General features: G+C 44.0%; 1 protein-coding gene across 12 annotated transcripts in view; it reads right to left on the bottom strand.

Annotated features, from left to right (window-relative positions):
- DAB1 (DAB adaptor protein 1) overlaps window positions 1-27,936 on the bottom strand; it is a 1,086,856-nt gene that overhangs the window by 262,159 nt on the left and 796,761 nt on the right. For all 12 annotated transcript variants that reach the window (XM_070509805.1, XM_070509809.1, XM_044770894.2 and 9 more), the window contains one exon: window positions 5,856-6,058. In XM_070509805.1, the coding sequence (XP_070365906.1) occupies window positions 5,856-5,922 (67 nt within the window). In that variant the 5' untranslated portion in view covers window positions 5,923-6,058. The remainder of the gene's footprint in view (window positions 1-5,855; window positions 6,059-27,936) is intronic.

Genomic DNA, 27,936 nt, shown 5'->3' with positions numbered 1-27,936 from the left:
GGGGGCTTTGGGGAGAAAAAGGAAAAAAATAAAATCTTTAAAAAAAAAAAAAAAATATCAGAAGGACCGGGGCTGGCCCGGTGGCCGAGTGGTTAAGTTCATGCGCTCCGCTGTAGGCGGTCCAGTGTTTCGTTGGTTCGAATCCTGGACACGGACATGGCACTGCTCATCGAGCCATGCTGAGGCGGCATCCCACATGCCACAACTAGAAGGACCCACAACGAAGAATATACAACTATGTACTGGGGGGCTTTGGGGAGAAAAAGGAAAAAAGTAAAATGTTTAAAAAAAAAAATCAGAAGGACCTCGCCTCAGGGGGAAGTTCTTCACCTCTGCAAACACACTGGTGTCGGCATCTCTTGCCCAGGGGTTTCTCTGTCCCCTAGAACACTGATCACCCAAGAGGGCTCCTGGCCGGGGCTGGAGACATGTTTGTGGACAAAAGGACTAATTAATTCTGCGATGAAAATAAGGGTGCATAAATTTCTTTGAATTGCTGATTTCATGATCTTTGGATAAATACCCAGTAGTGGGATAGCTGCATCATACAGATTACTGGTTACCAGAGGGCAGGGGGCTGGGGGGAGAGCAAAAGGGGTAAAGGGGCACATATGTATGGTGATGGATGAAAACGAGACTATTGGTGGTGAGCACAATGCAGTCTATACAGAAACTGATATATAATAAGGTACACCTGAAATTACACAGTTATAAACCAATATGACCTCAATAAAATAATTTTTAAAAAAGAACTAATTAATTAAATAATGCTGCTTCTACATTTCAAATTTTGCCAAGCAAATATAAGTTCTACATTCATTTGGTGCCTGAGGAAACTGCAGCTCGAAAAGTGGAAGCGACTTGTGTGAAGTTAAACAACCAGAGAGCGGTGGCCTGAGGTGTGAACCCAAATCCAGCATCTTGGCTGATTCCAGGCTGCCTGGCCTACAGCAGGAGAGCAGCAGACAGAAGTGGTCAAACAGCATTCACTCTGCACTACAGGCCTAATAAAAAGATTTACTTGTAATTAATCTCCCAGAGTCCTAAGGAGCCAATGGCATAATGAGTACTATAGCAGTTGATCCGCTCCTGAGTGGCAAGCCAGTGCTAAACAGAGGTTATTTTCCAGGGCTAAGTGACCGGCTGAGGGATCAGGACCCTGAGTATGCATTACTGAAATCATCCTTTAACCAAAATTGGCCAGAATGTTCTAAGAAATCTCCCTAAATTTCACACAGCCACTGAGGCACACAGGCAAGGTTCCAATTCAGTTTGAGGTGATTCCAAACCAAGGCGTCTGCCACATGACCACCAACTTCTTCCGGATTCCATCAGGGCCTTGATTCTCAGAGCCAAGTCTTTCTGGGAGGAAATAATAGGGTAGAATTTTGTTGTTGCTGTTTTGTTAACTTATGACCCTTGGGTATAGCTCTAATATAAATATAAGGAAAGTGAATAAGTTTATTTCCAGGTGTTCCTAGAAAATCAGGAGACAATGTTGAACTGTGACCTCAGAAGGAAGAGGACAGAGAAGCCAACAGTGACCAAGGGGCTGCCGTGTTGCAGACCACAAGCCCGCCTTGTCTCCATGATGTGTCTCTGGCCCTTCTGATGACAAGCAGAAGTATTATACACACACACACACACACACACACACAGCCTTAAAGACAGGGCTCAAAGAGGCTAAATATCCCATCTCTGGTTACACAGCAGATAAGGAGAAGAGTTAGAATTAAAAACCAGGTCTGTCTGGCTCCAAAGTCTGGTTCTTTCCGCTACACTAAGCTGCCAGACGGCACTGACTAAACGCTCCAGGTGCCGCCCCCAGAAATGGCCGCAGCTGCTCGTCCTGTGACCCGTTCTTCCACCACAGTTTTCTGCCGGCTGTCCTAACGCTGGGATTATAAGTAACAAGAATTGTGTCAACTGATTTTCCCCCTTTGATGGCAGGTAATGGACCTGAAACTATGGATTGTCTTCCTCCTGTCCTCCGTCAAATTCCACTCCAGAAACAGGCACCGTTTGACAAGCTGCGCGCGTAGTGACACAATCCAAGAAAAACGAAATGAAGAAAATAACTTTCTTCCTCACCGCTTCCATCCCTTCGTTACTGGAAATGTGCATACCCTAGTTAGGTCTCACACATGGCCTATCTAGAAACTCATTTTGTGGTAAAGCATGCCCCTTGCATGACTTGTATTTGAAACTGTCCAACTTGCTTTCCACAGCTTGGGTTAAAGAACCATGATGGGTTTGTGAGAGATTCTAAAGGAGTCTTAACTTTCTTTATGCCACTCTTTCTCACAATACACGACCCACGTTGTCAGGTATTTTCTTTTTGGGAAATAAAATATTGGTCCTAGGAACCATCTAAATCTTGATAAAGGGTAAAAAAGTGTTCTACTCTGTAATATCACGTAATAATACGAGAAATGCACTTACGATATAAGGTCATAGAATAACAAAGCAGGCTGTAAAATTGTATGAACAGCATAATCTTTGGCACATATTATCCTGAAAAGTCAGTCCAGAAGGAAGGAACTTCGAATGCTAACAGGAGCTATTTTTGATTGATGAGATTATGCATCTTACTTTGTCTTTTCTAATTTTCAGTAGGAAGCATATACAGCTTTTAAAAAGTCAAATTAAATTACTAAAAAAAGAAAAATATGTATTTTTCCAGAAAGAGGCCTAAATATTATTGTTTCCTTACCACCAAAATCATTATATGATGTTATCAACTTTAGCTAATACCACACACAAAGAGAGTTTAAGGAAAGAAAGTGATATACCAATCTTACTGAAGAATATAGATACCAAAATCCTAAATAACATATTAACAAATCAAATCCACATATAGAAAATAACAAGGAAAACAATACATCATGAACAAGTAGGATTTACTTCAGAAAAAAAGATCAGAAAATTTATCAGTGAAATCCACCACAATATAAATGAAAAGAGGAAAACTATGTATAATCATTGAAACAGATATTTAAAAAAGCATATGATAACATCTGACATGCAAATTCTTGATTAAAAAATACTTCCTAGAAAATGATAAATGAAGGTAAACTAATAAAGAATCTTTAGTGAAAACTTAAATATCACACTTAGGTGATTTAGAAGCATTTCCATTAATTTAAGAACAAATTAAGGACACCTACTATCGCTAAATATTGTACTGACAGACTCAGCCAATGCAATAATACAAGAAAAAGAATAAGTTCTTAAGGACTGGAGAGGAAGACAGAAACTTACTTATAAGGTTATACATTTCCTACATAGAAAATCAAAGAGAAGTTGGAGAAAGTATTCAAAGAGTTGAGCAATACTATCACATTCAAGATTTAACATCACTACATAAACTATTCCCTTTTAAAGTTCTACTTATTTTGGCCCAGTTAGCCACAAATGTTGTTAAACATTTGTTTGATGGAATACTTACTATCCCATAGTCAAAACTGAAGAACAAACAATAAATTAATCTTGTGACCAGGATTTTCTCTCATTCTCTCTTTTTAATGTATGAGTGTGCTTTCAAGGTGCCTTGGTCTAGGCAAGTACATGGAGAATAAAGATTGTTTGTCATTGTTGCATAATTACAAACAATTGTAAAATCTTGCTCTGAGACGAATCAGCTCTATACTTTCTTAAGATCCCCTTGGCTAGAGAACGCAGTAAGAGAAAACCACGTGATGAAGACAAAGAAGAAAAGCAAGAGAAGGAGGGAACTGAGAATGGGAACAGAAATAGAGAAAAGAAGGGAGAGGAGGAAAATGGAGAGGCTGACACGCAAGGAAGCGGATGAGAAGAGGTGAGGAGAGGAGTGGAGGGAGGAGGAAAAAGAAGAGGAGGAGGAACATGGCTGGAATTTATCGAGCTTTTATTATACGCCAAGTACTACACTAAGTGTTTTATTTTCCTTATTTCGATTAATCTTCATAGTGAGGCTCTGAGGTTTGTAATATTACATCCTTTTTTTACAGGAGAGGAAACAGGCTCAGAGAGGTTAAGTGACGTTCTAAGGTCACACAGTTAGGAAGTGGGATGGCCAGAATTTGAACCCAGGTTTTCCTGCCCAGACTCCATGGTATTAGCCACACTCTTTGCATATGTATTGTGCTGATTTTAGAGCTTCCTAGGACCTAAAGATGAGGACGTCTAAAACGACCACCTTCATGCTCCCGTTCCAAAGCTTCAACAAAGCTGATATTCTGAAATCTTGAATTCTCTGCTCAGAATGCTTCTGGTTTTGCATGTTAAAATTAAGAATGAAAAGACATACACTAAGATACAATTTTTAATGCATTAAGCATTCAAGAGCACAAGTTTAGTAGGAAGGTTAAATCTGAAGCAAAAATATAACTTGTCAGTTTCCACTAAAAAACCATTTGAATTCCAGCATATATCAGGCTCTGCAATCTTTTTTTTTTTCCACATAGCAGTTCTCCCAAGACCTGTTCTCTCACCCACTTGATTTCCTTTTATTATTCCTAGACCATGATGCATAAAACACAAGGTTTACATTAAGTTTTAGGGAATAAAATAGACTGCTTCTAAAATATTTGTGCTTCAAATAAACATGTAAAGCCAAATTTATAGTCCTTCCTGGGGTGTGGCTGTCCAAGAGCTGCATGTGTATTACACTTTCATCCCCTGCTTCCTAGAGAGTGTCAGACAAATGCCATCGCAGAGCATGGCTGGGCAGGCACAGCGACGTCTCCGACAAATCACCGCCCATACGAAGCCACCGAAGGCATCTCGGTATGCAAGCCCGCACCGACAGACTTCCAGACCTGAAAGAGAGCTCCATGAATCCTCCTCCACGCAGCTGGGAAGACAGGGGATGGAAAGGGCTGAGAGTACAGGGAGAACACACACACACACACAAAGCAAGAAGTTGCTTACATCTAATTACACAGCGACAAACTTGCTCATCAAGCCATAGGGCTGAATCCTCCAGAAAATGTGAGAAGTGAATCAATTTATTATCACACTATGCATGCCAATCTTCATTACCAGACATCTACGTGCCTCCTCTGCACCAGGCACTTTCTAAGTGTTTGGAGTTAAAGGACAAACAAGAGGTCCACCTCTGAAGGAGTGTATACTATAGCCGACAAACAAAAGCACAGGACATTTTTAATAAAGTGAGATACTAACAAAGTGCTACTGAAGCGAAACAGACAAAAGCAATTTGCCCAACTTGGGGAGTAAAGAAAGGCCCCTCAGGAGGTCACACTAAGGTCAAACCACAACAGTAAGCAAGAGTCGGTGTAGAAAAGTGGAGGGTGACACGAGGACTTCAGGCTGGCTTGATGGTCCAGTGGTTCTCAAAGTCTTGTCTCTGAAGCAATAGCAAGAGCATCATCCTGGAACTGGTTACAAATGCAGACTCTGGGCTCCACCCCAGACCTGCTGAACACGAAACTCTGGGGATGAGACTCAGCAATCTTGTTTTAACAAGCCCTCCAGGTGATTCTGGTGCTGCTGGAATTTGAGAACTACTGGGATGTGCAAAGGTGAACTGCAACACACAGAATGCCTGGAGGGGAAGCAGGGCTGTAAGGGGGGGGGGGGCGCTCAGGCCGTCATGTTTCTACAGGGGTAGGTGGAAGGCATCTCAAGAAAGGCTTTGTATATTTTGAAAAGAATTTTGGATTTTACCCAGAGAACAGAGAGCCATTAAAATATAATACTACAAGTACAAAAAACACCAAATAATGCTGGTGACTATTAAAAAAATACATGCAATCACAAAGATAGTACTATATTCCATTCCAGAGATTTTTTTAAAAACCCATTCCTGTATAGATAAGTGACCGTTAAGAAAGGAACAAATTCAGCCCTACCTTTCTTTCTGGAGTCTTTCTTGGCGCTGGTTTTCACAGCTACTTGAAGTTCTGTCTCAGTTGACATCCTACTAAATCCTTAGTCCACTTCACACAGATCCCGGGCCTGGGCCAGGCTCATTGAGGACTCCTCTCCAAGAGAACGGCTCCTGCCTTCAGAAATGACACCCCGAGCCGCACATTTCATTCACTCTTTCCCAGAGCTGCAAATCAAGGGAAGAGAACATTCAGAAGTTAAACAGAAATTGGGGGGGGGGGGGGGGGGGGGGGCGGGCGATGAACTGGCAAACATACAAAAACAGGAAAACCTTGGTCTCCATGTACCAACTGCTCGTCTGACTTCACCAAGGCCTCGGCAGGGCTCGCCCAGCGCGCACAGTGAGAAGTCTACCTGCAAATCTCTTCCTCAAACTAGCTAACTCAAAACAGATCTTTCAACTCTGGATTTTCAAGAGGGGCAAAGCCCAACTCTTTGTTTTCCATGTTTCTTAGGTGCCACCCAGAAAATAGAGCAAAGGCGTATTTCCTGACCAGCGTCATGGAGACCTTTCCAACAACAGGGCACCCATCCATGAGTGAAGCTTGCTCAGCTAAAGCAGATCACGGGGAAGTGACCTGTGGTCTGTCCCTCACTGGCAGGCATCAGAGGGGGCATGGAGTTGACATACAATTGGGCTCCAAGGGTAAGGTGACAAATGGGGCTGAGAAACTTTCCAGTGAGCCAATTTTTATGTCAGCTTTTCCCCTAGCTATAAGAGCAGACAAGCATGTAATGTGGGGAGAAGAAGAAAAGAAAAGAAGCAGGCAGACACATTTCATTCATTCTTTGTTTAATAAATATGCATTGCACACTACTAGGTACTATTAAGTTCAGACACTGTGCTGGGAAGAGATAATAATGATAATAATGATAATACAACCACTTCAATTACCGCCAGTATTTACTATGCACTTACTATATACTATGCCCTCAGCTACAGCTTCACATGCATTATCTCATTCGATTTCATTTAAATTGAATGAATGTATTCCCTGTGTCAAGTCAACAGTCTTTCCCAGTGACTATTTACCTGATGGTTATATCTGAGAGTTCAGTTGAAAATAAACATTTCACTAGTTATCCATTTTTAAAGAATATTAAGATAAACCTACTGGAAATGGATCTTCAAACCGTGTTGTCGGTTCTTAGCTCGTCCCACAGCTCTAGAACTGCTTCATCCGGAAAGCCTGGCCCTGAACGCCAAGTTCAGCTCAGAGACAATAATGACCGAAACCTCTTAATCACAACAATTAAAGATGGCTTCATAAAAGGCCTATATAAAAGCCACATAAAATTAATAATAAAGCTTAAGTATAAGGAAATTCCCACCTTATCCAGAGACATCTGGTTTGTTTGCAATGAGCAGTCTATTTTTTAAAAAGAACACTGGCCCTGGATGAGAGGAGCTTGAACTACAGCATCTAAGGCCACAACTAAGGAAAACGAAAATGATCTTCCTAGAATGGAGTCCATGAAATCACGTGTAGAAAATGAGAATTTTCCTGCCACTTGTGTGTCATCTATCTGCACCATGCACTAGCCCACATCCCCTTCCTTACCTCTCCCCCGCAAAAGACAAGATTCCATGAGGTGAGTCACAAAACTCAGTCATATATGGGCATGATTAATTTCCTTAATAATACTTATCATTTCACTGCAACAAATATCTACTAAGAACCTACCATGAGCCAGGTGCAAATGCTGGCTCACTCATGTCAACAGACATTCACTGCTCAATCACACTGGCCAAGAGCACAGGCTCAAAGCCTGATTCCTGTCCTCAAAGCAGCTCAGTCTAGCAGAGGCATCAGTCCTGTAACGGACTGCACACGCGTGACCAGAGCTAAAACAGACAAATACCGGGCATCCTGGGGCACAAAGGGGCAATGTTCACCTTTGCGTGGAAGGATCGCTAAAGCTTCACAGAGAAGAAGCCCTACACTGCGGGATCATGAAGAATGATGCTTCTGTCAGGTGGATGGCAAGGAAAGGACCAGCGGGTACTCAGTAAATGCATGTATAATAAACGAATGATGGTTGTTCCAGGCAGAAGGACCAGCACGTGCAAGGACCCTTGAAATTAACCACCAAACTAATAAAAGGAACCCTAAGTGCAGTAGGGAGGCGACATACATTCCCGTCTCCCCAATTTTCCCTTGTGCTGTTACCTTTTTATGGAATCTTTCTTTTCCAGTCTGCCTTGACATTCCACTGACTCCTCAAGGTTCAGTTCAAAGAGGCATCTCAGGCAGAAAGATGTTCTGATCCCTCTGTCAAATGGAATCTCTCCTTCTTAAGTTACGATCTGATTTTTGGCCAACTTTATAGTTTGAGTCACTTACAAGCAATGTGACATTGAGGACATTACTCAACCCCTCTTTGCCTCAGTTTCTCTATCTGTATAAGGGGGAGAGCAGTAGCAACTTCATGGGGCAGCTGTGGAAATGAAGTGTGATCAAAGGTGTAACATGCTTAGAGGAGTGCCTGGCACATCTCCTGGCACGCACTTCATAAACATCAGGCACTGTGTTAATTGCTCAAGGTCACATGGCCGGTATGTGGGCACAAGTCTATATTATTATGCTCCTTGTACAGAGGAGGAATCCAAGGCAGTTTAAGTCTGCTTTCTAAGGAGGAATTGAGGAATAGCGGAATCTGAGACATTTCCTTCATGCTGGGCTTGCACACAGTAGGTACCTAATCCATAAATACAACATACATCCATAATACAACTCCTCTCCCTCTTCCACGGGTATCTCCAGCATCACTCGTTCAACAAAATGTGATTGTGTTCAAGTGTCACAAGCGTCACTTGTGCATTTCTGAAGTACATCCCTGAATCAATAACGAAAGGAAACCAGCATCCTTTCAAATGAAAACTTCAGCAGGGAAGCTGCAGTATGGAGAGAGAGGACCACAGCCCAGGCCCTGACATTCCCTTTAATTTTCCAAAAGCCAGAGGTTGAGCAAATGCTGTGAAGTAACTCCAAATTATTTAGGAAATTCGTTTCTTTGTAATTAAGGAGATTAACGTCCTCTAGGGCCAGAAACCATGTGACAGCTCAAATCATTTTTCCCCGGTAAAAGCTGTGAAACCCTATCAGTTAAATTCAAGCTCGCCTAGAATTTTGAAATGCTTCAATAATGTTTCTTTGCTCCACACAATCTGCAGTAATTTAATATTCCTGAAGTGTGTCAGGGTTTTTATAATGAGCTCTTCAAATCTAAATGTGAATTATGTAACATTCCACTACAGACATTCTGTCTAGTGAACTGCTTCTAAACGTAAAAGCCCGTGTTCTGTGTGTGTGTGGGCGGGGGGGGGGGGGGGCACACAACCACAAAGCAGGGAACACAGATAGGCTCTTTTTTTTATTTAACAAAGCACAAAGGTTTGAGCAGCTACAACAGAACCAACACATACTAAAACACCTACTATAACACAAATTCGTGTTCTCTCTCCTCTTTGCCCACCCCTCCCCTCCCCACCCAGCCCTCTCCTCACATAATCCCACGGTAGAACAGCTAATGTTTATGGGGGCCCACTATTTGCCATTGTGTGCGATGAACTTTTCGTATTCTATCATATTCAATCCTTCAACCACTTGAAAAGTTAGACATTATTATTACCCTCATATAACAAATGAGGAAAGTGAAGCACAACCCAGTTTAGCAGCTTGTCCATGGTCACATGGCTAGGAAGTCATAGCAAGTGCAGCGTACAAGCCAGTCTTCTCCCCAACTTCACTCAAAATCCTCCCAGATGTCCATCAGCTGGTGAGCATATAAACAAAATGTGGCGTATCCACACAATGGAATATTATTCAGCCATAAAAAGGAATGAAGTATTGATACATGCCATAAGGTGCCAAGTTGTAACCTCATGCCAAGTGAAAGAAGATAGATACCAAAGGTTACATATGGTATGATTCCATTGATATAAAATTTCCAAAACAGACAAATCCATAAACACAAAGTGATCCGTGGCTTCCAGGTGCTGGAGGAAGCAGAGGGGGAGTGACCACTTGGTGGTCAGGTCTCCTTTGGGGGAATAAAAATGTTTTGGAGTCTGATAGAGGTTATGGTCACACAACATCATGAATGCAATAAATACCACTGAATTGTACACATTAAAATGGTTAATTGTATTTTATGTAAATTTCACCTGAATTAAAAAAAAACACAAAACCTCCCAGCCACGTCCCACACGCTCATTTAAGCCTGTGTGATAGGCTAAGAACATCGCAAATTCCAGTCTAAAAGGACAATCCCGCCTTAAAAACCAGATGGAGAGGCAGTGGTCCCAGACCCAGGGCTTCGGGTGCCCGTGGCACAACTGCATGGATGAAAGCTGCATGCCACTACCTGCATGTTCCATGAGTCAGGGCATCTTAAGCAGCTCCATCCAAACCATAAAGCTCCGAAAACAGGCCATTTATCAACGAGGCACAAAGGTCTGCAACAATACAGGCGAGAAGTCTCAGTTTCCTCGCCAGTAAAGTGGGAAGGCCACCTCCAAGTATGTACGATTGGGAACATAAATGAGATTTGGGCACTTAGGAAAGGGGGAAACATAAAGCTACTTATCTTTGCAAATAGAAACACAGGACAAACCAACCAGACCAGAGTGAAGGTGCTGATCGACACGGGGAGATCCTGGGTGGTGGAACAGCGACTGGGCAGCTGGGTGGAAGGATATGGCAGCGGGGGACACTGCTCAGAGTACTGTATAGCTTTTTGCATAGTTTCCACATTTGGAAGATATGAATGTCCTACATATCTGAAAAAAGTAAATTAACGGGGACAGGAAGTGGGGACGAGTATAAAACTGGAAGTGGACTGAAACGAATCACTCCAATTTTATTTCAAATGAACATCATAAACACAACCGCTGAAGGGGTGGGAGAGAAAAGTCATATAAGTAACTTAGGAACACAGAATTGAACTCTTTACGCTCAAGTCTCTGGCAGGGTTGGGACAGGGGGAGCTGGAAACAAACCCCAAACCCTTTTCAGTAGGCTTGTTTCTTATAGTGTTACGGGGAAAGCCATCATGCAACTATTTTAGACGTGCTATAGGTCTGAGCAAAGGAGTGAGGGCGTGCATGTTCTTGGGAGGCAAGGTTCTCGCTAGGGAAGAAGAGACATTAAAATACAGCAAGGGAGATGGCAGGAAAGAACGCTGTGGGGACAGATTGGAAATAGGAGATTTCAGGGTAAATTCCTCATTTATAAAATATACATGTGGGGCTGGCCCGGTGGCACAGCGGTTAAGTTCGCCCCTTCCGCTTTTGCAGCCTGGGGTTCACCAGTTTGGACCCCGGGTGTGGACATGGCACCGCTCAGCAAGCCATGCTGTCGTAGGCATCCCACATATAAAGTAGAGGAAGATGGCCACAGATGTTAGCTCAGGGCCAGTCTTCCTCAGCAAAAAGAGGAGGATTGGCGGCAGATGTTAGCTCAGGGATAATCTTCCTCAAAAAAGAAAAATTAAAATATATATGCATCTGTATATAAATGTATGTGTACACACATATACATATATGTGTGTGTATATGTGTCTATATGCATATATTTCCCCGCTCTGTCCACTGAAGCCCAGTAACAACGTGCTACCCAATACCTAGATTCGGGTTTCTACGACCATTCCCTAGTAACAGGAACCAGGAGTTCCTGCAGAAATGGGGGAATGCTGGGGCAGGGCAGGTGCAAGGTGAGCCAGGAGTATCTTGTTAGTCCAGAGAGTAAGAAAGTGCTCAAAACAAACACAAACTATGGGGACATATCCACGGACACAGAAGCCATCGTGGAGGAGCCCTCACTGGCCTAATTGGGAACAAGTTAAACACCAATGTAATTTAAGGATAGTCATAAATAATAAACCACTAAAAAAATGGAAATGCATGAATCCATACTGATGACAGATGAGCCAGCGGGGGAGAAGGGAAGGCTGCCCTGCTCAGAGCGGGAGAGGTTCTGTCTGGGAGATCGAGAGGGCGTGCCGGAGCAGAAACGCCACACCACAGCCATCAGAGGAAAGCTCAGGCAAGAATCATCACAAAATGCTAAATCTAGGAAAATTTTTGATGAGAAGCAAGACATTTGCAAGTCTTAAAGTATCTTCTCACATTATTTGTAGTTGCAAGGGAAAAATTTATGATTATACAATGCAGAAACTGAACAATATCTCACTTAGGTTATCAAAATTAACATTAAGAAAGAGGGGCAAAAAAAAAAAAAGAAAGAGGGGCAGATGACCATCATGTGATACTCGGAGAGGGGCACATCACCTCCACGTAGGGGTCCAGCCGGGAATCTAATGAGAGTATGCATTTAAAAATGGGGGAAAGAGGGCCAGCCCAATGGCTCAGCGGTTAAGTTCGCATGTTCCACTTTGGCGGCCCGGGGTTCGCCAGTTCGGATGCCGGGTGTGGACATGGCACTGCTTATCAAGCCATACTGTGGTAGGCATCCCATGTACAAAGTAGAGGAAGATGGGCACGGATGTTAGCTCAGGGCCAGTCTTCCTCAGCAAAAAGAGGAGGATTGGTGGCAGATGGTAGTTCAGGGCTAATCTTCCTCAAAAAAAAAAAAAAAAATGGGGGAAAGGACTGTATTCTTCAAAAATCTAGTACTAAAGGACAAAAATAGGCTGTGGAAATATTTTTAGATTAAAAGAAACTAAACAGATTTAACAACTAAATGCAATATCTGTACAGGATCCTGTACTGGAGAGAAAAGAAAGGCTACAAAGGAAACTATTGGGCCAACAGACAAATCTGAACATGTATGGCAAATTAGCTAAAAATACTATATGAATGCTAAATGTATTTAATTTGATAACTTTTCTGTGGTATGTATCTATTCTTAGGGAATACACACCAAATAAGAATAAAAGGCTAAGATATGTGCACCTTACTTTCAAATGATTCAGAAAAAATTCATACACATGCTCATAAGTACATGCGTGCACATGTGTGTGTATGCATACACAAAAAGCGAGAGAATACACAAATGACAAAGCAAATGGGATGAAATGTTAGCAATAAGTGAATCCAAATACAGGGCATAAGTCCTTTTTTGTATATTCTTATTCTTTTCTTATAATTTTGAGATTATGTCCAAATTAAAAAAAAAAATGCTCACTCAGACACGCACACAGAGGTATGCAACAAAGCCAATTCTGGCCTCACTTTTAAATTCAAACCCTTTCCAGCTCTCTAGACGGCATGGTTCCTAGTTCCCAAGGCTGGCTGAGTTTACAATTAGTTTATGGCTGTCAGTTCTTATCACAGATTCCAACTTCACCCCCTATCTGCCTGGACTGCCTGACTTGGCGGAAGCCTCTAAACCAAAGTCCTTCCGAGCAGGTCTCTTTCTCCCTGAGCTCTGGACTTCCTCCGCAGGCTCTGCCTCCACACCAGGACTTTGCCCACGGACACCCTTCATCGACCTGAGCCGTGGATCACAGCAAGCTCCTCTAATTACTCGGCCAAAGTCAGCCCTTGCTGGAGCATCTCCCTCTCCTCTGGGATTATGGCTTTAATCTGTCCATCCTTTTCCTTTTTATAAAATATGTCAAGGCATACCCGATCTGATCGAGCCTCTTTGGAAAATACCTAAAAGTCGCTCATTCTGCACATTTGTTCTTTTCAGAGACAAGAAAATAGGGGAAGAGGGAAGTTCTGCTGGAACCCACATGCAGCATTTATTTGAAGCTGCTGGGGGTGTCAGAGTGCGAGTGCCGCAGGAACTTCAGCACGTAGATATTCAACGGCGTGACCTCTCTCTCTGCGGACAACGTACAGACAGCATCCTCACGGCAAATGTGGAGCCAGCACTGCTTTGACCAAATCTTCAAGAAAAACAATACACTGATCGAATATATTCCTGGCCTTAAAGCTCTGAAGGCCACGAAGTTGATAGATTAACAATCTCATTGTAGACCCTATTACGCTGTTTTGCCACAATTGTGCATATCAAGAAAGGGGAGAAAAATCACAGAAGCAGATGACATTTCTTGGCCTGAGATCTCATCTTCATTATGTTGCTTGTTGGTTATGTTTACTTGACATTACGCAAAAAAACAAAAAGAAAGCATTTCAGGCAGCTTACAAAAAGCTTTACAGAAAGCCATTCTCTATAATAAGATTAAATTAATAAATGAGGAAAACTAGAGTGAAGGGAAGAAAGGACTAGAAGTGAAGGTGAAGGCAAAAGCAAGAACAGGGCACCAAACAAATCTGTACAGCTGCAGAAGATGGGTTGTCAATCTGCTATGAGATTCCTAGAGGCCAAAGCAAAGAAGGAAATACGATCAGTTACAGGTTTCACAAAGTCTATGCTCAAATAAAGCATTTTTTTTTCCTTTGAACCAAAAATGGAGAATGAAAAGGATGTATAGACTTTCATCAAATCAATACCATGTGGTATCATGGACATTACCATCAGTACTGTCTCTACAAGAAATTCAACAGGGAATTTTCAATATCCCCTAACTTATGCTGAGAACATAATACCAAAGCCTAATTTAGTAGTAATAATTGTAAACAGGGTCAAAACAAGGTGACCCAAGTCATTTTAAATTTTCTATGAACAAACCATGCTTTCTTTTTTTAACTAAAGTGAAAAACAAATAAGTGGGATCTTGCTATACAGCTATCTGGTGGTCTGGCTTTTCTAGGGTAAAATCTAGAATTAAAAAAACTATTTAAATGGTTTATCAGTTTATTCATCTGTAAAATGGGATAATGCTGAATATAACTCATGGGATTAAATGAATGAGAATAAAAGTTACGTGCAAGTACGTTTGGAAAAATAAAATGCTATGTTCCAGAAGGCAGGCACTGTTATTACTCAGGTATCAGCCTTCAGAAGGCAATGATAGGAAGAACAGAACCTGTTTCTTTAATCAAACTCAAAACTAACAAAAGTTAGAACTAGGTTTCAGCAATACTAAAGGGATTTATGTGACAGCAACATGGCATACTTAGGGACATTTCGTTTAACTAATGGATCATAGTTTCATTAAGTATTTATTGCACCATGAAAATTCATTACATAAACTCAGAGTATCAGAAAAAATAAACTATAAACCTAAAATAATTCCATTCGTGCTTTTAATACTTGGGGCCCCACTTCCACCCAACCTTCTAAAATTCTCAATTCTAATTTTACCAAACGTATGAGTGGGTGGCAGAACCTAAAGCACGAGCTGTCCGAGGGGCTGGGGTCGGAATCCCGCCTGACTCTACCACCAGCTGCCTGGGGAACTTTAGACGCTTACACTGCTTAACCGCTCTGAGCCTCCGTTTCTTCATCTGCAAAATGAGGATCCTGCAGGCTCAGAGTCTTCAAACCAGGGAGCATGAAGCCCAGGAGTGCTCAAGAAAACCCACCGGAGGCAAGAAATCTAATTCCGCAATACCTACTTCCAATTATTTTCTCTAAAAAAAATAGGAAATAGTCCATTACTTTAACTGTTAATGTAGATTAACAGTAGCACATGTATGTCAATTTATATATAAAAATTCATACACTGGTGCAGGGTGCAGACTTCCAAAATCAGTCATGGACCGGGAGTGGCTACTGGCAGGTGACAGGGGGCCACCACAGTGGTTTAACAGGGGAGCCATGACAGAGTTCCAGTTCTTTCAAGATGGTGCCAGCCCATCACCTGGGACTAGAGGCCAATGACACTTGGGACAGGGAGGCAAACTGCGAGCAATGGAGCCACTAAGTTTAAAAGCTCATGCTCGCCAATCTTCCTCTCCAAAGATGTCCTAGATAAACGAGTCTTCAGAAAAACAGTGCAAAAGCAAACATCCCCACCTCCTTCAGCACATGGCCATCAAACCGCAGGTCCTGTCAATCAAATCAATTCAACATCATGTCCCAAGCACCTCCTCCGCGCACGGCAGGCCCTGTGCTACGTGCTGGAGGGACAGAGAGAGGAATCAGCGCTCGGTGGCTGCTACACCCTTCCAAGGGCAGGCCTGGCCTCAGGTGGCCCTCGTGCCTGTTCCCCAACTCTACTCCTCAACGGACATCTCCCTCCAGGGCTTCTCAGCCACGATGCCTTCCCTCATTTTAGGCCCCCTGGTGAGATGAGGAGGCAGCCACACTGTGCATTTGCTCTTCACGACTGAGCTCTCTGCTATCATGCCTGCTCCTGCACAGTGGGTTTGCGTCACATGGAACTACTGCTGTCCCCTGGGGTCTTGCAGGAAGAAAAGACATTTAATGAGGCCCTCCTAGTGAAGGGGATTTTAAATAAACAAATGCCGCATTTGGCAGCTTCACCTGCTGATTTACCCAAAATACATACCATCATTCTTCACTGTCCCTCTGACAAGCTGCAGTCACTATCTCCAAAACTGACACTGGGAAAGAGAACAACACAGGACAACAGCTCTAAGGGACGAGCTGAGCGAGTGTGCCACAGGTATCCCCAGGCTGCCTGGCTTCGAGGGTGGCCCTGGGCAGGGGCTAAGCCAGCCGTCCACATCCCAGTGACTGTCCCATCACAGTGGACGTCAGTCGGTTCCTCCTGCAACAGCCCATCCGGCTGGCCACACTCAGTCTCTGCCGCGAGCCACCACTTTCTCCTGCAGGGAGAGCCGACCGCAGCAGGCCCCCACCGCGACATCCTGTGTTAATTCCTCTCTCTCTTCTCGAACACCTAATTTATACCACCTTCCTTTTGGAAAGAAAGGCCCGTCATCTTCCTCTGCTTAGCTAATGATTTGCCAGTCCGATCTCAATTACTGTCAAATGGGATACACGGACGGCTCACATTTTCTCCACAAAGGGATCCGCACTTGACGGGAAGCAACCCAATTTCCACAATTCTCTCCCGCACAAAAAGCACACACAACAGTGAGAACCGTGGGGCTGTGTTTCCCTGAAGCCATAAATGCGGATGGATGCTCTCACAAAGGAGCTCTTTCTGTTTGTTTCCTGATTTGTGAATGTATTTATTTGAACCTTCTCACAGAAACACAAAAATTCAGTCACACTTGGCAAATAGCAAATCACCAACATGGAAAGCTGTTTCCTCTCCATAAACGCCACCCTCCTCACTGTTACACCCTGCAACTGCCTCGAATCTCAGCTCAAGCTCCCCTCCGCGGGGAAGGCTTCCCTGACCACGCGCACCCGTCCCCTCGCACGCCAGCCCCACGCGCACCCGTCCCCTCACACAGCAGCCTCGGGTGGTGAGTAAAGGCAGCAGAGTCAGTGCAGAGGTTCCCAACTTTGCTGCACGTTGGAATCACCTGAGGAGCTGGGAAAACGATTGATGCTGGTCTCCCAGCCTGGATTCTCACTTCAACTGCTCTGAGGTGCAACCCGGGTACTGCGAGCCTTAAAAGCGCCACAGGGATTTGAATATGCAGCAAAGTTTTGGAAACACAGGCACAATGGTTAACAGAATTCACATGCACCTTCAGGGCCAGCATGACCCCACGGCCTCGCCCCACACTGAACTCCCCTGGGCCTGAATGTGCTCACTGCAAACCGCGATGCTCTGAGAATACAGCCCAGTCAGGGTCAATGAATTAAATGACATAACGTAAAATGCAGGAAAACCGCCCCTCAAAGATGGCCATGCCCTAATCATCGGAACATGATTCAATGACTTAGATAATGAGAACTTGGGCTTCCGAACTGATGAAGTTTAAATGAGATTGGACGTTTTGAACTGCTGAGCTCGGAGAGACCGTGAGTGTACTCTGCATTTGGGCGGCACTGTGATAGACAGAATAATGGCCCTCACAGATGTCCACGCCCTAATCTGAGTTCTAGTTGACTAAACCAGGAGTCGATTCCATTCCCCAGAACAATTCACTTGATGACCAGCAGCCACATCATGGCCTGGCAGGAAGAGCTGGAGACAAACCGGATATATGAGAAGATATGCATATGCTCACTCTCAAGGACTTGAAAGCATTCACACAGATTCTGTCCACTGGTAAATGGGACCACAACTGAAAGGATGCACAGGGAGAAGCTGTGAGGCAGCAAGGGGATGACTGAGCTGAAGTTATGAGCTGGCAGAAGGGAAGACTAGCAGAAGCCACCAGGTAGAGAAAAAATACATAATTAGAGAGAGGTCATTTTCAGCAAAAATAGAAGCTGAGGATACTGGATGGCAGGGAACACACAAACTCCTGTGCAATGGGAGCAAGATACCCTCATCCCGAGAGATCCAGGGAGCCTTCCTGCTGTGAAACCCAGCCCCAGCTCCAGGAGGCCAGGCCGCACGGCTGTACTGAGACTCCCAGCCTGGCTGCTGTGCACGGCCTCACCCTGCCACACCCCTCCTTACTGGGGAGCCTGTACCAAATAGCCTGAGGCTCACACTCCGGGATGGCTATACCTCTTATCCAAACCCTTAAATACATCACTATTCACATCTTGTAGCTGATAAAGACAAAAAACACCAACATCACAGTCTCGTTGACTTGCCGTGGGCTTTCAAACCATGGCTCCTCTGGGTCCCAGATGTGTGACCTTTGTCAAGTCCCTTGAAGTCTTGGAGCCCTAATTTGTGCCTCTGTAAAGTTTGGAAATTGGTACCCTACCCCTAATGGGTGCTGAGTAGAATAAATAAGATAAGATTTGAAAACTGCCTGGTACTACAGGACGTACTTATTACATACTGTTTGCCTTCCCTACCTTCTATTTCATTTGCATACAATTCTTTGGAAAGAAAAGGGAGAAATTCCTGATATTTATTTCCTATACCATATACCTGTTAGTTTTTCAATACATACCTGTCAAAATGAATCAGGACACAATTACCAGAAACTATTTCTGCTATGATACAAAATCTGATATGTTAACTTAAGCTGACCTTCAGGCTCCAGTCTGGCACGCCTCCCCAAACTCACGCCTCACTTCCTCCTCATCCTCACACGAAATACATGCTACAGCCAGACTAAGTTGGCCACAGACCCTAGAACACAGCCCGTCATCCAGTGCCAACCTCCTCAAACTCAGCCCACCCTTTGATCAAAGGGAGCTCAAAACAGATGACAAATTCAAAACAAGATTGTTCCAGAAGAGTTAATAAAGGGATTATTTGCACAAGGGTGGGCTGTGTTGAAGGGAAACCCCACAGGCCCGGGAAGTATCCCAGGGTTAGAACAGCAGAACCGTTACCTCTCATGGACCTGCAGGGGTGAGAGAAGGGAGGGGCAACCAGAACTGGGAGGGTAGAGAAAGTTGCCTTAAAAAGAGCAGTGAGGGGCCAGCCTGGTGGCATAGTGGTTAAGTTCACCAACTCTACTTTGGTGGCATGCAGTTCGTGGGTCCTGATCCCAGGTGTGGATCTACACCCTGTTCATCAAGCCACACTGTGGCAGCGTCCCACACAGAAAATAGAGGAAGCTTGGCACAGATTTTAGTTCAGTGCAAATCTTCCTCAAGGAAAAAGAGGCATATTGACAACAGATGCTAGCTTGGGGCCAATCTTCCTCACCAAAAAAAACATAACCAAGCAGTGCCTTTCCACCCAGGATACAGCAAGCCCAAGGCAACCTACCAGGAGAAAGCCAGAAAGTGGATCAAAACACAGAGACTTCACTCTCCTCCTTCCTGCCCTTCAGCCTCCTGCTGGAATTTTGCATTGGCTCAAACCAGGAAGAGGCCAAGGGTCCAGGAAGCCCATGGATGCAGTCCACACAGGATGCAGTGTGGTGGGAGGGGGAAGTGGAGAAGGCCAGAGAGAGCACTTGGAAGGCCAAGCAGAAGACAGCCAGCTCAAGGTCAAGTGAAGGTCGTCCTCCATGAAAAATATTGTCACAGCCCATATTCTTCAAAATTTCTAAGGAACTTCATGACTACATGTCTCCTTGTGACAGAGCATAAAACAGAAGGGAGGATGGAAGAAAGAAAAGTAGAGTTACATTTGTGAGAAGCTATGACGCTGTGTTCTGTGCTAAGCATCACCCATGCCTGTCTCCTTAAAACTGACAATCTGGGAGGGCAAGCATTATTATCTCCATTTTGTAGTAGTAGAAACTGAGGCACAGAACTGATGGAATATCAATCCCCAGGTCCCATTTCTAGAGTGGTTCCAGATCTAGAACCCAAGTGCACCTGACTCCAAATATCCCAAGGTTTCCATAAAACCACGCTGCCTTGCATAAATTGCCATTTATTTATCTATCTTGTCTCTTGATGAACAGAAGGCCACCCAAGGGCATGGACATTCTGCTATTGGATAGTCTGCTATTTCTCCTGCATTTCCTTTTGCCCCTGTGCTAATGAGATGCAAGGAAGTCCCACATATAGCTGAATAACTAAAATCACAAAATCTCTGAAATCTCTACAATGCCATTTTTCCTCAGTTTAAAAATAACCTGTTTTGCCAAATATTCAAAAACGTCTTTTCCCTCTTTGAACAGACCCATTTTTTTTTCATTACACACATCTCATATTGGGATTCATAACTCACCACTCCCACGGGAAATAGCCCCAGGCTCCTTGTCTATTCAGGCAAGCACTTGGTACATTTGGAAAACATTTAGATTAATTTCTGCCTGCCAAGTATGAGGATTCTGGGTAGCCTTCTCTTAGACAAAGTTTTAAAAGAAAAATGCTCATTTCCTTAAGCATATCCAACATTTTTTCAAGTGGACTCTTTGGTTAAAGTCTTTATTACTAATAAAAAACAATAAAATGATAATAATACACTCATGGCAGCTCTGTATATTTGACATTATATGTGTGTGATATTTTCTGGTGAGTATTTCTAAAAGCCCCCAAGTGCCTTTCTGGCATTTCATCGTTACTTCCTTCTCCTTCTCTGACAGGTAGCAAAGGTGAGCTGGTGTGAGATCCACATGGAGGTTGAGGCCTGAGGCCCAAACAACTGGTTTGCTCCACTCCCCACTCACCCCGCCTCCCATTTAATGGGAAGACAGCAAGCCTCGTCAGACCACAGCAACAGTGAAAGGAAAGGCTCTTCGCCTCTTCTTAGGAGGGTGCCTCAGGTCTCCCCTCATCTGTGGCATTTCCTTTCTAACTACTGGCACAGCTGCCAAGGACTTTCCTTTTCGTACACTCACTTCATCTTTGTGATAACTCAGAGAGGCAGTTTTTGCTGTCCCTATTTGACCATGGCTGGACAAGGAGAAGAGATGGGCCAGAGGTTTCCCAGTTACAAAGTGTTGAAAATAGGACTGGAATCCGCGTCTTCTGGATGCCAAGATATTTTTTTGTACCTTGCAAATACCTGACTCCTGGGTCTATCTTATGCTTCCTTATAGATTATCAGCTCTAGGGTTAAAATTAATACCATAGGGATGGGGGCGTAGGTGACGGTAAGATAACAGTGACGTCCGGGGGGATCTGTGGCTTGTATATTATCTGGCCACAACCCTCCCCTCTCAGCTCCAGCTGATAAGACCACACCTCCTCCCTCACCTGCTGAATCTAGACCACTCCTCCTTCCCCACCTGCTGAATCTCTGTACCTTTGCACAGCCGCCTGGGCCAAGGCCTGTGGAGACACCGACTCCAGTAATGATGCCTTTTCCCTCTCTGCAGGGAACTTCAGCCTTTGGTAATTGAAATTCACAGTCTAAACTAGGAGTATTCTTTAGGAAGAAAAAGATCAAGAGCCAAACTGGTAAATGAATTACTCCAGATTTTTAATTGGGTTTTAGTCTTGGTTAGGTCCCCATAAACAGGTGGTTTCCAGAAAGCAGACAGCTAGTCCTGCAAATAGTCATTTTCTCGATATTTGAGATTCTCCAGGTATTGCCAAATCATATCCATCCAAGGAAGAAGGGATATATGATCAGAAGAAGCCTGAAAAGATTGCTTCCCTCAGGAATTCCAAGGGGAAACTCCCAGGAAAAATTATGGAGTTTAAAAAATGGGGATAGCAAATACTCCTTTGAAAATTTCCTGAAAGCTATGACTCCCTTCCTCAAGCTCAGGTCAAGAACTTAAAATGTAAGGTGAGGATTCAAAGAATTCAAAAGTGAAATGTAAAACCAATATATGTTAAAAGCACAATTTAAAAACTGTCAACATGATGTGCAATGACTTTTCATCTCCTAACTTGTATCCCACCATTTTGTTGGTACATTGTTTGCCATGAAATCACAATAAAATAAGAAGTTGTTTCTGATAACAATAGAATTCTACAGCCAAAAAAGTACTTTCACATCTGTGTGTCCAAAAAAAAGTCTCTTAATACCTTCGGAAAAACACAAAATAGAAATCTTGATCCTCATTTTAAAGCCTGAGAAACTGGAGCTTTGAGAAGGAAAGTGACAACTCAGAGCTCAGTATACTAATGGCTGTATCCAAGTTAAGATCAGAGCCTTCCAGCCTAGGTTTTAAAGCTAGAAAGGATCTTAGACATCATCTAGACGAATGACCTAGAGTCTTCTTTTTGCAAATGAAGAAATGTGTCTTAGGGAGATTGAATGGTTTGCCCAAAGTCACCCAATTAGTAAATCACACAGGACAGTCGGCCAGGCCGCCTGACTCGTAGGTCATTTCCTGACACAACAATGGTCCGATGTGTACACCATTCAGAACGTCAGTCACAGAAAGCACTGCCACCTGATTTCACATTATTAGGCAATTTCCAACGTCATTCACTTTTATAGATTCCTGCTCCAAAAACAAGTTACTTTTGAAACATTTCAATAAGCATAAAAGAGACCTCTAAGAGAATTAAAGGACAATTAGACTCTTTCCCACACTGTAGAAGGAGCCCTCTGAAAATAATTTACTAAAACTCAGCTTCACAGAACGACAGTCTAGAAAGCCTGTCCCTATAATTTCAGACACAGGTGAGAAAGAGCTCAAACAGCCATCTCCTACCAGGGGAAACACCTTAGCACGCTACAAACAAACAAATCCCAACAACCTGAGCAAATTCATTTCCAATAAAGAGCGCTACTCAGAGATTAAAAAAAAATTAAATTAAATGTTGCATTACCCATGTGATCATGTTGCAAAGTAAGCTCCTGAAGAGATAGCTGTCTTGGCCCTTGTGGGAGCTCAGAGCCACCCAGAAAGAAGGAAGGACAAAGTACACAGCCCAGATCATAATTAGAGAGTTTCAGTGATTGCCAGAGAAGGAGTCTGGCAAGGTGCAATCACACGGGGAGAAGCAGCAAAGCGCTCTGCTGTGCGCACCACCAGGGCAAGGGGCATGCAAGCACGGCCACCTCCTCTGCAAACACACGTCTGTACTCATGCAGGCTGTGTGCCATGCCTGGCTCAGTGCTGGGAGGCACTTAGGTTCTGGCGGAGGGAGGCAGACAATAATAAATGAGGGAGTCAAGCATCAGTGTGCCAGGTGCTGGGAAGCGCTATGAAGAAAAATAGGATGCCGAGAGGAATAGAAAGTGCTGGAAAGGGACACATTTCTAAAATAAGTAGTCAGGGAAGGCCTCACTGAGATGACATTGGAGCAAAACTTTTCAGAAGGTAAAGGTGCACGCCACGCAGACGGACACCTAGCGGAAGAGCATTTCAAGGAGATGGAACCCCAAACCCCTGAGGCAGCAATGAGCACTTTCTAAGAACCATGAGGCGGCAGTGGTGGTGGGGGCACTGAGTTTTTCAGGGCTGGCTTCACCACTCACTAGTCACGTGACCCTGGGTCAGGAAAACCTTTGTCAAGCTTCATTTCCTCCATTTTCCTTTTGTAAAATAAGAACAACAATATTCTCATCGCTCTATCCCACTAATCCTGCTCCTTTATCATCCCTTAGGATGATTTCAAAACGCTAGACTCTCACGTGTCATCTCTCTTCCTCAGCAGAACAGCCACATGGGTTTAATATCTTCATCTCCACGTCACAGAGAAGAAACTTAGAGAGAGTTAACTGCTTGCTCAGGAAAATACAGGTAGTGTCAGAACCAGGATTTGAACACAGGTCTCTGTGACTCCAAAAGCCACAGCAGTGAGCTGCTTGTGTGATGGTACCAGGAAGATGATGGTTGGAAGTGACATGCAGCATGGGAAGGGCAACGTGACCTCATGATGTGTAACACAGTGTGTTACAGGGACAGTGGAACAAAGCGCTCTCTCCCATCAAGAGAGCTGGGCAGTCCCACGTGGGGATGCTTCCCAACCAAGGGTGGAAAGATTAAACTTGTCTCACCATTCTTGGTAAGTCTGGGTTCCAGAAGGCTGATCCTGTTGGGAAACTGAAGCAACCATCTAAGTCATCAAATTCCCCAGACTTAGAAAGGCAAACTGAGTTAAACACACACAAAAAAAGAGAGAGAGACACCAAACTCTCTGTAGATGTCTTAGGATGAAGGGTTATTCCTTTCAAAAAGGAAGGCTGCCTGCCTCCAGCTAATCGGAAGCAGAGGAAAAGCCGCACCGAACAGCACATGTTTATGGCGCTGGACCTCGCTCCCAGTAAATCAAGATTCAGTTTAACTCATCAGGAGAAGTTAACGTTTTCTGGGTGCTTTTCTCCCTGGAATGTCCCACACATTTTTTTTTTTTTTTTAAGCTTGGCACCTGAGCTAACATCCGTTGCCAATCTGTTTTTTCCTTTCTCCCTGAAGCCCCTCCAGCACATAGTTGTATGTTTTAGTTGTGGGTCCTTCTGGTTGTGCTATGTAGGATGCTGCCTCAGCATGGCCTAACGAGCGGTGCCATGTCCGTGCCCAGGATCCGAACCGGCGAAACCCTGGGCCACCGAAGCCGAGGGTGGGAACTTAACCACTCGGCCATGGGGCAGACCCCTGCCCCACATCTTTTATTTCCAACAGAATCTATATCCAGGCAGAGGTCACCAGTGGACACCTCAGCTCAAGCCTATTTAACTCGATATTGACTGTGTTAGTGTGTTGGCTATATGTACACATCTTTCTTCTCAATTGACTATGAAACAATGGCAACAAAAAGCATGATGATGATGATAATGGTGATGAAAATAACAGACCATGAGGTGAAGTTGGTCGTAAGCTTAATTCCTCCCTCTAAACTTTACTATTTCTTAACCTCTCTGAGCCTAAATTCCTTATCTCTGAAATGTGAATACAAATATTTGTTCTACAATATTATTATCATGGAAAAAGAAGTATGTAAATCCCCTGGTATACAGTAGTTCCTCAGTAACTGAGAGCTGTTAGTCTCCATTAAAATACAGGTGAATAAGATTACATGGCACTTTTCCGTCCATGACCTCATTTGATCCTCAGAACAAATCCCCAGCCCTTAACTTTGGGTCTTTCTCTTAGTAGTCACTCAAAAAATAGAATCCAGAGCTGGGACAGAAATAATCTAAAAGTCCCATTTTACCAATGAGGAAAGTGAGGCTCAAAGAAGGAACATATTGTAATTTTATCTAAGCAATTGCCTTCTGTAATGATTCAGAAACCTCTTCTTAATAGACTCAGCCAGAGAGCATGGCATCACCAGCTGAAGGCCGCAGGGAAGATCACCAGGGCAGGGACGAATGCACCCAGCATCAAATTTAGTTGTTGTGATACCCATAATCATCCCAGGTTTTATCAAAACTCCATTTTCCACAGAAGAATGGAGGGAAGTGCCTTGCGCCTTCAATGTAAACGGCCCCTGTTCCAATGGGCTCTTGCTCAGGGCCATGAAGGCCACACCTCCCAAAGGTGCTACTCTGCAGAAGCGGCTGAAGGGCAGAGTGCTGCGTGCAAACCCCAGCACCGCTGCTTTCCACCTGTCTCTCTGCTCGCTCCTTCTCCTAGGGCTCCAGGAGCCAGTTCCGCACTCGGTCCAACTGAACAGGGGCGCTCCTGCCAGACTGAATCATCTGCTTTAACAGGCAGGGCCCACAGAGCCGGACTCTCGCTGGCACCCACTCACATCAGGACCCGGCTGGGCCTGTGCCTTTGCTCAGGAATCCTGGGATGAGGCTCTCTGAAAACGAGGTGCTGTGATCTTCTGCCTCATTCCCATGGCAGGTGGGGCGCCAAAGTTAAGGACTCAGTCCCCCAGCTTTCAGGCACCCCCTGCTTCTGTGGAAAGCACGCTTAGGCTAAAAGGCGGAGAGAATGGAGTAAGGCCAGTTGAGAACAAGGTCTCAAGGTACAGCAGGGATGCAACACAGGTTGGGACTGTCTCTCTCCCCTGCCTCCCCTGCGTGGCTTTGAGCAAGCTGCCCCTGGCCTGAGCCCTCTCGAGGTCCCCACACTGACTTTCAGAGGCCTCAAGCACTTCTTCCTCCATGGTCCCTTCCGACATAAAAAAAGGTAAGAATTATATTCTACAATGTGTTGGCGTCAAGGCAAACATAATCTTCAACCCTAAATGTTCATTTCCCTCTTCTGATTTTAAAAGAAATGAAAACACATTTTGTGAGCTCCTGAAAGCACGGTGGCCTGACGCCCTGTGTGCCTGCCCAATGGCTGCGTCCCCACGGCTTCCTTCACCAAAAATGGAATGGATGGCACCCACCTCTCGACATGTGAGCATCAGCGGCTCAATCTGTAATTCACCCAGCGCCAGGCCTGATATCAGCAGACGCTCGATGGCTCTTAATATTATCATTATTACTCAGAAAATATAAATTAAAAGCCAGTCTTCAAAGAAAATAGGACTGTGAGCCTTTGGAAGGGGAGGCATGAGTTTGTTCCCCATATAACTTACTCACTGACTCCTTGGAACCCCACGAGGGCTGTGAGAACACAGCCCTCACTCGACAGATGCCCGTAGTGAAAAAGGACAATGAGCTGAAAAGGAAGCATTTCCCACCAAAGAGAAACTGTATCAAACTGTCTTGCTTTACTATTCAGAGAACATAAAAAAAGTTAACATCCCAGGCTCTGTGGGCTGACACTGAAGCTGGCCCACAGGTTCTGGGCGACCACCTAATGTGGGGTCTCATGTGAGGGACGACACGAGGCTCAGAGGACACAACGATGGCTCATACTCAACCAACCAGGGTTTCCCACAGAACTCTCTATTCCTTAAGGATGCTGTTTAAAAATAAGTAAGGGAAGGACAGATGGAGAGAAGGAAGGAAGGAAGGCATGAATCCACGGTTAAATAATTCTGAACATACTTCATAATGTAACAGTGCCTGATCCCTTGAAAAATCATAATAATATTAGTATATTTAAAATTTTGAAAGATCCTCTGTTAAAGAAACCTGCTTTACCTTTATGACGAGAAATTCCATAATTTAAGCAAATTTTTTCCCTAGATAACTCTAAATATCCCATCTGATCTGTGCAATGCCCACCACCCCGGCCTTCTTTGTCGTCTTCTGCTTCAGGGCCTCCGTAGTTTTAGCTGTTCCTTCTCTTGGTTCCTTCTTATCTGACAGGTCTCCCCTCCAATGCCCCTTCTCTAACTGACGTGGCCTTCCCAGGTCACCCAACCTACAGCAGCCTCCCCGTGTCCCTCTTACCAGTTACTCTCTGTCATTTCAACCCCTATTTATTTGACAGTAGTTATTTCATCTAAAACCTATCAATAACGTGTTTGCTCATTGTCTATCTAATCCCTTAAGGGCAGGCAATTTTCCTGACTTGTTCATCTTTAGAACCACTGCAATGAGAATAGCGCTGTCAAGAGAGTACAGCTCAATAAATATTGCCTGGATGCGTGGATGGTTAGATGAGGGGGTGTGAGTGACTGGATGGATGGATGGATGGATGGATGCAGGGGGAATGACTGGAGGGATGGATGAGTGGAACACAACTATTATATGATCTTTAGGAAATGTCATTAGCCTTCTGGGCTCTACTTTCCCCACTTGTGTTGGAGGATGTACTATTCAAAGCTCCTTCTAATGTTGTTATTCTAAGTATAGCAGGCATAAAGACACCATTTATTAAGTATTTATTATGTGATAAGGAACTTTTTCTGGCGTTATTTTGTTTAACTTAATATTTAAAACAACTTTATGAGAGAAGTATTAACATCCCAATTTAAAGATGAGAAAACTGTAGACAAAAGATGGAATCTCCTACCGGTATGTGGTGGAGCCTACTGCCCAGTCCTAACTTCCTTGCTACATTACGAATCTATAAGCCAGAAGGAAATCATAGCTCTCACTATTGCAAAA

This window comes from Equus asinus, chromosome 5 (assembly GCF_041296235.1).
Source record: "Equus asinus isolate D_3611 breed Donkey chromosome 5, EquAss-T2T_v2, whole genome shotgun sequence".
In the NCBI taxonomy this organism is placed as follows: domain Eukaryota; kingdom Metazoa; phylum Chordata; class Mammalia; order Perissodactyla; family Equidae; genus Equus; species Equus asinus.
This window is presented reverse-complemented; position numbering and strand designations above follow the sequence as displayed.